The 12,174-nt window shown below is 38.4% G+C and overlaps 1 protein-coding gene across 1 annotated transcript in view; it reads left to right on the top strand.

The window, feature by feature from the left end:
- Positions 1-12,174, top strand: part of MYO16 (myosin XVI) — a 278,025-nt gene that overhangs the window by 34,661 nt on the left and 231,190 nt on the right. Inside the window, exon 3 of the mRNA XM_059465978.1 lies at positions 9,770-9,840. Coding sequence (XP_059321961.1) covers positions 9,770-9,840 — 71 coding nt within the window. The remainder of the gene's footprint in view (positions 1-9,769; positions 9,841-12,174) is intronic.

Raw genomic sequence — 12,174 nt, 5'->3', positions numbered from 1 at the left:
TTCTTTGAAGACTTGTGGCACAAGCCTTTCATGTAACCAATATGCGAAAATGTTCATATCTACTGTATGTAGTGCACAGGTTAAGAGAAGGACTTGGTAACCTCATGTTGCAATCAGTTCAGTAAGTGCTGAATAGAATTGTAAGGTAATATTTGATGAGTTTACCCAAACTGAAACATTTGTGCAGCATGCACGCTTTTTATGTTCATGTTTACATGGGAGACTCATGACAGGACCCCATATGCTGCTTTCCTGCAGTGATCATGACTGAACAGCACAGATAATCTCTCCAGACCTCTTGTACAGTTTCTCAGTCACAAATTCTTAGCAGAGTAGGAGGAGCTTCACACTGCCTCTCCAGAAGCTCAGTTTCCTGGATGTGGTGATTCCATCTCTGAGTAGACAAAGAATGCCAATCCTATTCCATCACCTCCAGTAGGAGGTGTCATTCTGTCCATATGTGCAAAGAGTCATAAGTCTTTACAAACCTCATGAATTGTGTTAGGAAAAGAAAAAGAAATTGAGAGGTGAGGATGTGAAGTAGAAAAGGACCATTAAGAAGTTTAATATGTCATTCTCCATTGGTTTTGGCAAACCATAAAAGAATGTGACTGAATGCTGATATTATTGAAAAATGTGTGACATGAACACACCAAAATCCAATTGCTTTCTGTCTATCTTAAAACTCTGTAAAAGTGAAGAGGGGAATGATTTCATTTGTGCGTGGGGTATCTCCATTGCTCTTCACATCTCTTGACCACCTCTGAGACGTCTGACAGAGGATGCTGGTATCAGTAGTTTGAAGTGTGTTGATAGTTCAGGGTTTACCATACAGCAGGATGTGTCTCAAACAGAAATTGCTTCACAGCACACCAGTTTTAATGTGCTGTAAAATGACATATATAGATAGAGGATTTTAGTCAGAAAAACTAAATTATGTGGACATTCAAAGTGCCAAGGTAAAACAGCTGAGATTTGTCTCTGCTCCTGTGAAACCTATGGAAGTGTGGAAGGGACTTGAAATCCTTCTGGAGGTGATATTTTGTTCAAAATTTATTAAGTACAGGTAAATGCTGTAAGGGCACTGTGAGGGCCAGCTGCCCCCAGATGCTGTGTGAGCCACTGGGAGCACGGAGGCCACCCCAGGGCAGCTGGACAGGGTCAGGCAGCTGGGGCCTGTCCCACTGCCCCAGCTGGATGTTATGTCAATGTTATATTTTTCTAATTCAAAACATTTCATTCATGATTTTATGATGCTGTTCCTACCACCATTTTTCCTGCAGGCTCTTTGTTTCAGATTTAGTAATTGTGTGGCTGCAGAGTGAGTCAGTTCAGCAAACTGATCCCAAAGAAAGTGCATCACCCCCTAGAATCGACAGCTAAATTCTGTGTCACCTCTCTGAACCAGTTCACTGTCCTGGTGCACAGCTGATGAGGCTGATGCAGAGAAAAAGAAGTAACATTCAGATGTCTTGGAAACACTGACTTGATTTTAATGATTCTCTGAGGATATTTCTTATACCAAATGACACTTAAAAAGTGTGTTTCTAACACAGTTTGAAACTAAGCGAAAATTGAGGCTGCCATTGGCTGCTCTCCTTTCTGTCTGGCTCTGCTTCTGTCCCACCCTTTTGTCCTCCCATCTTTATGCTGATTTTGGAATGAGGCAGGGAGATGAACCATCTGGAAACTGCCTTTCATAAGGTTGGTCTGCAGCTGGTTTAACTCTCCATCCCAGCAGCATGACATGCGGCACTGCTATGCAAAGATCAAGGCAGGAGTGTGTGAATTAATGCATGAGCAAGAGGGAAGCAGCTCTGGTTTTCATATGCTGTGAAAGGTGGTGCCTGAGCCACAGATGTCTAGTGGTGAGATATTCCTGGAGCTACACATTTTCTTCATCATTTTGGTCACTCATATGCCACACACACAACTATTCTGGATAAATGCATGGATTGGTAATGCCCTGTTGCAGACATCTTTTTGTGAAAATCCTTTTCTTTAGGATTTTCCCTTCTAAGAAGCTGAGGCCTCAGAAACAAAATGTAAACAATGGTTATCTGCTGCTGTAGAATGCATAAGGTTTGTCTGTGATTGGGCCATCTTGAATGTTTACAATTAATGGCCAACCACAGACCAGATAGCTCAGACTCTCTGAGCCACAGATCTTTGTTATTCATTCTTTTCTATTCTTAGCTAGCTTTCAGAGGAAACCTTTTCTTTCTAGTTCTTTTTAGTATAGTTTTAATGTAATATATATATATCATAAAATAATAAATCAAGCCTTCTAAACATGGAGTCAACATTCTCATCTCTTCCCTCGTCCAAGAACCCTTGTGAACACTGTCACAATGCCCCTAGTTTGCTTTATACTGCCTGGTTCAAGTTTGCTTGCTTGTGCACTGCACGCCCTGGGAATTCCAGGAGACACACGGGATGCAGCAGCCAGTGCTCCACAGCTGGTAATTGGTACCATTTAGCAGCTGCTGAGCAGGAGAGTAGTCTGTTACCCTTGAAGATCTCTAATGCAAATTGTAATGAGTTCCTTAGGAGGCTTCTAAGCCAGCTGGCATAAACTTGCTCTGCATGTTGCGGGAGTTAAAGAGGGACTGACTTTTGCTTCATAAGGAATAAAAGTCAGCAGTAATCTGATTTATGCCAATTAAGTAGCGTTGGCATAGGATCAACATAAATGTTGGTAAAACAGAGGGGGTGTACAGTCTGTTCAGATGGAAATTTGTATTGTATGCAAATTCTGTAACTGCTACAACAAAGAAAAAGCATGGGTATGACAATGGTTTCCAATTTAAGGTACTGACCACAGAATGAGTTATTTTGCTGATGTGTGTTTTAATGTTTATAATTTAATGACTATAGAACTGGAAATTTGCAAATTCTGAAGTAAATTTAACTTTCTTAATAAAATGCTGTAAGATATGAGGTTTTTACTCAATTCTACAAACATTTGAATGTACAAACAGGTATTTCTGTAGCTGAAAAGTTGGCCTAAAAATTATTCTAGTAATTTAAAGAGCTTTCAAACATATCTCTAAGGTGAACCTAGTGGGTTGTGAGCTTTTTCAATACTTGACTGGAGCTTGATGATAAAGTTCTTATTAATTTCAGTCACCTTTGTCAGGAACTCCAGGAGAATCCATACATGGGAAACAGATAAAATATGTGAAAAAATTTAAATACATGACCTAAATGCTAAAATATTTAATTCCTTTTTTTCCCCATAACCTTGAAATAACTAAATCTCATTAACTAGCTGGAAGTGAAAGTTTTAAGAAAAGCTATGTTTAAGTTTACTCTATGATAAGCTACTTTTCCCTAAGGTGAATTTCAGACTGTTCAACTTCCAGTAAACAAAGCTTTGTTTTATTGTAATTTTATGTCACTAACAGACATTCTGGATTCAGTCAGGTCTGTGCTACCAGGTTTTGTTGACATAGCTATTTAGTCGTCAGAAGTAGCTGTCCTGGCAAACCCTGGCTGTTTTATTAGCTGTGATGATAGACCCAGTATTTTTAGCTAAACATGTGTTATTTTGTAAGCTGGTGTTGAATGATTCTAGTAACATTCTAGGTGCAGTGAAATAAAATCACAGTTTTATTAGCAATTAAGACCTTACCACAGCAATGCTCTGCCTCTGGCCTGGCCAGAGCTCTAAACAGAGGCAAATCATGGGTCACCATGATTGCTTTTTGATCCTGGGTGTGCCCCTTGCAGCAATATCTTTGGGCCACAGAACTGAATGGCTACTTCCAGTCTTCTCAAAATTACTGATTTACACCACTGCTCTGCCTTCGACATCACAACTTAACTCAAACATTTTACATTTGACTGCTGCCCATTGTCACTTTTGTGTAAGGAGATGGGTTAATTTGTCACTGCTTGGGCATTGTAAGAGGCACACACTAGGGTTTTTAAACCATTGGGTTTGTGGACTTAATATTTTCCAGTGGAGACACAGACTACATTAAACTTAATGTACACAGAAAGGAAAGAGGGGGAATTTGCCTGAAGGAGAAGTTTTAAATGTAGCAGTTCTTGGATAAAGAAGTCCCTAACTCATAAATTATTCTTGCTGTGTCTTGGTGGGAAAGCCACACAAGAATAGGCCAAAAAGGGGCTTGTCACATGCTGACCTGTGCTGCTGGAAGTTCGCTCCCACACTGAGTAATCAAGCCCCTCAGCTGTTTCCAAGGCTGGGTTCTGACTGATTTCTCCACAAAGAGAATATGGGAAAGAACTACCATGTGTTTTGATCTTCTGGCATTAAAGCTGGGAGAGATGCTGAGATGGGCTCTAGGACTGCCTTGGTCAGTCTCTTTCATTGGTGGCTTGGTTTGTTTCTTTTAAAGGTAATATTTGTCCAGTGGAGCACAGAAAGCAGCCTGATGTTTCACCACATGCTTTTAATTTCAGAAGAGAATCAATGACCCATTTGCTTTGGGGTCATGGTGTTATGATTCCTGGCTACCTGAAAAAACAATTATCAACTGGGGGAACTCCGACAGGAAGGATGGAAATGTCAGCCCTGTCCTTAGCAGTGCTCTGTTCTAGCAGTGGGAATTATAGCATGGATATGCAAGGTTAGCACTCTCAAATTTCACCAGTATGGAAAGAGTAATTTCCCTCTCTTAGTTTCTGAAGTCTGTGAATGGCACACTTATCTGCCCAAATGTGAATATTTTGTTTATGGTTTGCTGCCTTTAATCTTTGTGCAGCAAAGATGGGAATTTATTTCCAAGAGTTCTCCTGAAAATTAGGAGATCTGAACAAGTCTGACAGATGTTGCTAATGAGTTCTGAATGTATTTCATGTAAAAAGCAATAGGGTTACAAATCAGTTGTTTGCAAAGCTCATTAAGGGCATGACTGCTCTGAATAAACACTGTCAACTGATAAGCTTGCTCTGAAGGAAAGCCTGAGACATTGCACTAGTGATAGCAAATGTCCTTGTTAGGTAAACAAGACACCATAAAAGAATTATAAAATTACTAATACTGGTACTTGGATTAAAAAACTTTATTTTTAACTACTCATAGCAAAGGCAAGAGGAAAATATTTTTTCTACTACATTAACCAAACATTTATGACATCTTGCATTATTTCATTTGATGCTATGATTAAGAAATTACCAGAGACTAGGATTCATGTGTTCTCACATGTAGCTGAATTGTGTAGCAGGTTTCTCATAAACACCTTTGGTACAAGCTAAAAAGTATAGAGTGACTGCTGAGGAGTGAGAAAAGAGAACTAAAGAGGTATGAATGTGGAGAGGATTCTGTGATTAATCTGTACAGAGTATAAGATACCATCTGTGGGCCAAATATCTGACTGAAATAATGGGAAAAACATGACTCTTGACTAGTGGAGGATGGAGTGGAAGGATGCTATTACATCTTTCAGTATCACTTCTGTTGTGATTCAATTTCATGGTCAGTTTATGCCCAAACTTCTCTCAGCTGTTGATGGAAAGTGGTGGCTACACCATTCTCCCTGTTCATACCCATCACCCAGTGCCATGTTCCCTGATCCTTGGTCTAGCTGAGAAACTAATCTTTGCTGTGTGCCAAGTGACAAAAACATGCAGCCTGGGATAGGAGGAGAATGTGACAGTCCATTCCAGAATCAGCAGCATTTTAGCTATGCTTCTGCAGCAGTAAGTCATGTTTATGCACATCATGAACAAGTAAAGCTTTCCAGATGGAGTTATTCCTGCTAAACTAAAGAGAGCAAAAATAGATGTTAACAGAAACAAAGTCTACACTTGGTGGCTGCTATTCCCCAGAGGAACTGTTAATAGGACCATACACTGGTACTCTATATAGAGTACAATAGATGACCAAATGTTAGGTTTTACATATGTTAGGTGCCTTTATTTTTGTCTGTTCTGTTACTTCTAAAGCTGAGTTTGCTGTGAATGCAAGAGTGCCCAATGCCCAAGTTTGTGTTGCCATCAGTAGCAGATCCCTGGTGAGATACTGATAGCCCTGAGCCCTCTGAATTCATTCACCTTTCAGGCTCTGAAATTCTGATCTGTAACTTCAGATCAGTATTCCTTTTGTCTGCAGCAGACATAAAGTCACAGATACCTCTTTATGCCAGCATAGCTGGATTATAACCACAGTGCAGTGTAAATGCTGGTTGCTGCCATGTATATCAAAATCCTTAATGCATTATGCACCACAGTTACAAAAAAGCTAAACAAAACTCTGTTAGGTTATTGTCACCTTGTCATCAACCAGTTGCTATAACAACTAAAAGCTCAAAGCAAGCCAAGACAAGCCCAGAGAAAGTAAAGCCTTACAGCCCTATTTCCACAGGCAAAGTTAGTACAAGACCTGTGCGTGGTAACAGCACAGCAGTAATGACTGTACTGCATTGTAAGGCTATATTATATGTCATAATCTAGTCAATAAAATCAATGGCAAGTGAAAAGGTATTCAGCTCTCTGGAATAATTTTGTTAAAATTACAACATTGAGGATACGTAAAAAGCTCCATTGATTATTACCTTTCTTTTCTGATGAGACTTCAATGCATCCAATGCTTTTAAAACATCTTTATTAGATGTGAAATTAGGTATGAAATTCTAAGTTGTAAATAATTTTGTGTGTCAATTCTAAAAGATGTCAAAGAATGGATGGACCTGTTTATACACACACAAGAAGGGCTTCAGAGTTTGCTGAAAGTTTTTTACTCTGGGGTTGATGGTTGATTTTTTTTTCTAGGTAAATGTCAGCTTCCTGCTTTTAAGCCAGTTTTTAGTCTCAGCTTTTCATCTTTCCTGTAAACTTTCCTTACATGAAAGATTGCAAGTAAAACAAGTTTTAAAAGAAAGTCTTGTGGAAGTTTCCTTAAAATTGCATTAATTAAGAGATATTCAGCATTTCTTTAATAGAGTTTTATATTACTTTCTGTCCTCATTAGGGCATTAAATCCCAAACTACTAGCAGCAGCTAGTATATTTACTATCTAACTACTTCTAGGTAGTAGTTCTATCAAAAGGACAATATGAACAAGACTTAAGTAAATGATCTAAGTGAGTTGTCTAGTAGGAAGGGGATTTGTTTTTGTGATCTTCTTTTCTTGATTTTCTTTTTTAATTGTGTTTTGCAAAGGGGATAAATTCAAGGAAAGTATGTATTTCTTTTACTTATTTTTAAATACAGGGGCATGTAGCACATAATCCTGATTTAAGACACAAACTTTTGCCCAGCTGAAAGGAGAGTTCGCATATCTTGCCCTGCTAGTCTGTGTGATGGGAATTTCATGAAGAACTGATCAAGCAATAACGAGGAAAAAGGCACCAGACCCAAAAAAAAGAAAAAAAGCTACTAATCTTTTATCCACATTCTCTAATGTTTTTGTATTTGACTCAGTAACTTGTTTATGGTCACAATTAGTTAATACTCTATTTGAAGATCAGAGTTAACATATTAATTCTTTATGCTGTAATCTTGGTCTGCATTTCTGCTGCTAGGAAAAAAAATCAAGACAAACCAATTAATTCTAATGGATTTCAAACTCAGATCTAGAAATGGTCTGATGTTCTTTTGGTTTCAACTGCAAGGAGTTCCAAAATGGATCTGGAAAGGCATTACTTTGCACAGCTTCTCTATGAGAACCAAGTCTTTGGACGTTGGAGGGAGGAAGATATCCAAAAAATTGCCCATATTTTTAATACCTGAGTAGCTAGAGTTTCTTTCTGTCTCTTGCTTACTATTTTAGGCTCCAGATGAAATTCTTGTGTAATACTGTTAGAAATGCAGTTTCCCAACCCACTGACTTTCCATGTGTCCTCCTTCTGCCAAAAGAGAGAAGTTTTCATCCTCTGTCTTTGCATAGAAGAGCCTATCCTAAAGCCTCTTTTGGTGATCCCAAGGCTCAAAATGATGGAGTTCATCTCAGTAACTCAACAAGAAATTCCACATTTGATTTTTGATGGTGTTATTTAGCCAGAGGTAAAGGTGTGTAAGTTCCTTAGTGAATGGGGGAAAGGAACAGACTCCTTTGGTTAACGCCTTACCTGTCTTATCCCATCCAGCAGAAACAGCAGAAACACAGACTGAGGATGGAAACACAAACAGCATCCCAGCAGAAACACAGACTGAGGATGCTGTTTCATATCAGTCCTATTCAATATAAGACTTCTGCCACTAACCCACAGTGTGCTTGCCCTGCCACCACATGATGTGTGATTTTTTTTTTTTCCCTGGAAAACAGGGGATGGAGGAAAGGGAACACTTTGGAGTGCTAATTTCTTCAGGTGAAATTCTGATGGGATTGGGAGAATGAAATTCTTTTCAGAGCCTTAAGAAATATTCTGTGATATGGAAATAATACTTTCTGCCCTACTAAAGAAATGGCGTAACATAGGGATATTAGAAATATTAATCCTTGAGGAAGATGTAGTTGCATGCCTATTTAAGGAAGGAGGATTTATAAGTCTTTACTCACTTTAAACCTGAAGTAGAGAGAGTATCTCCATATTTGGTCAGAAATTTAGGTATTAAAAAAAAAGGTTCGTACTTCTGAGCCTCTGTTTTTAATGGCCTTTTTGGATGATGACAAGTGTGTGCTTCAGTATGATGGAATTTCAATATATCCTTGGGAGAAAGAAAACAGATACAGAAAATGTATAGAAAGGAAAGAGGTGGTGGTCATGAGACTGTTGACAGATTCACAGAAGAGCCTTGAGACAAATCTCTGTCCTTCCTGTAGGACAGACATCTCAGTGGAAGCCATTCACAACTTAAAATTTCTTTGCCTTTGCTTGCACAAGTCCATCCCAGATCTTAACTAGGAATTAAGCTCAAGATTTCCAGATGATGAAGACAGGGCCACCTGTGCTCCTACTCAGGAAATAATATTGGCAGCCATTCTCATGGAGAGAGGCCTTTTAAAAGGGTTTTTCATGCCATTTTGCTGAAGGCAGGGTTGCAGTGCTGGTGTGGAGTCCCCAGGTTCTGCCAGGCATTGCTGCTGGGCAGGTCTGCTCAAGGAATGAGCACTGTGAGTTAGTCAGTGCTTTGATTCAGACTGAAAAGGTTATAAAGGCAATAAAGACTATGGGGAAAAGTGCTGAATTTACACACTTGAATGAGCACCAATGTGAAGGGCTGTGGGTTTGCCCGCACCTATAAGCCTGTTTTCATTTCAAAGGGGTTTGATACATGTAACTCAGAGTAGAGTGTGGCTCCAAATATCGCTTTAAAGATTATGCTGCATCAGTGATCTGACAATGCACTGGAAAGGTTAAACTGAGTGCAGATCATTTAGCTTTGGTATGATGATTAATTTTGAGTGCTCTTAGTTATGAATACTAGTTTCAAGTATTTACTGAAAAAGCCAGTATATTGCATGGGATCTTTAAAAAGTAAAGTAGAAGCAGTTAACTGTGATTTTGCTCCCAAATAAACTAAGGCGATTGTGACCTTGACATGACTCTTTCCTCCAGCCCTCCCCTCTCATATGTACAAAACTGACAGGCTCATCTGTACACTTGAAAAGTCCTTGGTACTGTTGATATTTACTGTTCATTATCAAAGGTCTTTTGCTTTACAGGCTTAGCTATTAAAACAGGTGAGATTGCAAATGCTGACAAGATAGTTTTGCAGTTGCATAAGAGATTTTAATGTATTATTAAATCCCCTGATGGAGATTATTAAGAATCAGCCTATTAAGAGTTCAGAATTAAGTGTACTGCCGTTATATTAGATATATTAACTCTTGTTCCTCTTTTCTTTGATATTTCAGTGCTACGACTGTTGAAGGATGGTGCTGATCCTCACATGCTTCTTTCCTCAGGAGGCTCCTTGCTCCATCTGGTAAGAGTGATTGAAGATTATTGTTAGTGACTGTCGATAAACAAGGTGGGAAAGTGAGTGGCAGATTTTCATCCAAAAAAGAAAGGCTTAGCAGTTTTATTTAATCTGTATTGAGCTCTACCATGGCTGTGATTACGTCCAGCTATTCATTTTAAATAAATGGTCATTTTCAAATTGCTTACAAAAGAATGGATCATGTCATAGTGGTAGAATGGTAGCTAACAAAGGAGAATTGTTTTATTTATAAATTATCTGTGCAGCAAGAAACAGCAAAGGAAAGACTGCTTGATTCCAAATACAGAATTATATGGCTCAAAGGTTCACAGATCCAGTATGAAAAAAACCCCATGATTTAGCATTTTTCCTTTTTTTTTTTTGTAATACTTTCTTGCACCAGTTTCCTACGTGTGGATATTTAACACATTATCTACATTTAATTTATCATTATTTGCATAGCAATTCAGATTAAGTAACAAGAAGATAAAAGAAAAACAGTTTGTATATACTAATGAAAGTAAAAACAAGAGGTAAGGACATGACAGGCAAACAGAAAATACCATAGGAGTAGAATTTTGGCATTGCTGAAGCCAGTAGAAAAACTCATAAATAATTCCTGCATCTTATCATCCTGGTCTGTGATGCTTCAGTTGCAGACATGCTCTCTTTGAAACTATTTTAAGACACTTGGATCCAACTTTGCTGCACACTGTGGCTGAAAGAAATGCAACTGAGCAAAGTAACGAAAAGTCTGCTGGGAGAGTGTTTCATTTTATAACAGTTGGATTACATTTCTCATAGTATGTGTGCAAAATACATACTATGTGCAAAAGCTCTTGATGAGAAAGAGCCCCTGTAATATTACCGGACTCCAGTACACCTGTGGCCATGGTCTTGCAAGATACAGCATTTTTGTTATGTAATTTGTCTTTGTTTTCCATCCTCCACAGCCATGCTATTTAACCAAGGACTTTAGGAAATAGAGGCCAAAGTAAAGTGCAGTACTGATTTGGAAGAGAGAAAATTTTAATTATCTTTTCTCCAGCTATTTGTCTGCTGTAAAAATGCTCAACCACTCTTTAAAAATGCACTTGAAATGAAATGTTATTTTTGGGATTCCCAAAACAGAGGCATCCCTAATCTTACACCATTCCAAAAGCCCTAGGAGACAATCTTTATCTTCAGTGTGGGTGATTTGACATAAGTGTCAGGCATTTTGAAATAAAAGACAGAAAAATTCATCTTCAGGGATTTTAAGTTGCTTTATCTAGTTTAGCTGATGAACAGTTTTTAACTGCTGATAAAATCTGCAGCTGAGCTGTGCCTTTTTAGGTTTCTTGATCTGCATCACGCCCAAATTCACTGTCACAATCATCATCTCTCAACTGGTGCCTGCTGCTTCACAGGCACACATATGCTTCCAAAGAAAGGAAAGCTTTTTGCAATAAGAAATTTGCATTAGAGAGCCATGTGTAACCTACTGCCTGAGTTTAGTCAGAGGTACTTGCAAGCACTCATAATTCATTTACAGGAATGTTCATCCTACTGGAGATAGAGGCAAACCTGAATTCAATGAAATTTGGATTTGACCCTGATTTGGGAGCAGTACAGACAGGAGAGGAGAATCATGATACAGGGAAACAAGATAAGCCAAATTTATTTTTCAGCAAGAATTGAAACTATTAATTAACATGCACCTGTGTTATATTCTTAAAGCCCACTCAGATCCATTTTAAGTGTTAGTTTTACAACTGTGAGATTGCTTGGTCCAAAGGGGAGCTTGGTATTTATTCTTTCCACTTGTAGGCTAAATGTTTTTGTGTCAGAATGGGTGGAAAATATATATATATATATCTTGACATTCTTCTTAAAATCTGATTCTTTATAAAATTCTGTTTTTCTTTTTTCATATCAAAATGTGATATTATTCTAAAAAAAAAACCAAATGTGACACTTGATAAAGGTTCTGGTTTTGTCTGTGTAGAGAGTATCCCAATATGGTTTAATCTAGGCAAGCTGTGGGCACTTCAGAAATATTCACTGAACTCTCTTTAGGTTCCATGAGAGGAGAAGTACAATAAAAAGGGAGTAGGTGCCTGAGCTGCCTGTGCAGTGCAAAGCACATGGTGTCAGGTCACTTCACACAGGCAGTCGCACACTCCCACCCTTATAACAAAGTATGGGTGTCACAGTTTTATTCTGGAGCCTTAACTGAGCTTGGACAATTATTTCACAAAATCTATTAAACAAGAATCAAGGAGCAGCAACAAATCATAGCTGCAACTAATCACCAAAGGCTCTGTGTCTATTATTAATACACAAAATGGCTCAGTGATA

Source organism: Ammospiza nelsoni, chromosome 2 (assembly GCF_027579445.1).
Source record: "Ammospiza nelsoni isolate bAmmNel1 chromosome 2, bAmmNel1.pri, whole genome shotgun sequence".
NCBI classification, from domain to species: Eukaryota; Metazoa; Chordata; class Aves; order Passeriformes; family Passerellidae; genus Ammospiza; species Ammospiza nelsoni.
Note: the sequence above shows the minus strand (reverse complement) of the source record. Positions and strands in the feature narration are given on the sequence as shown.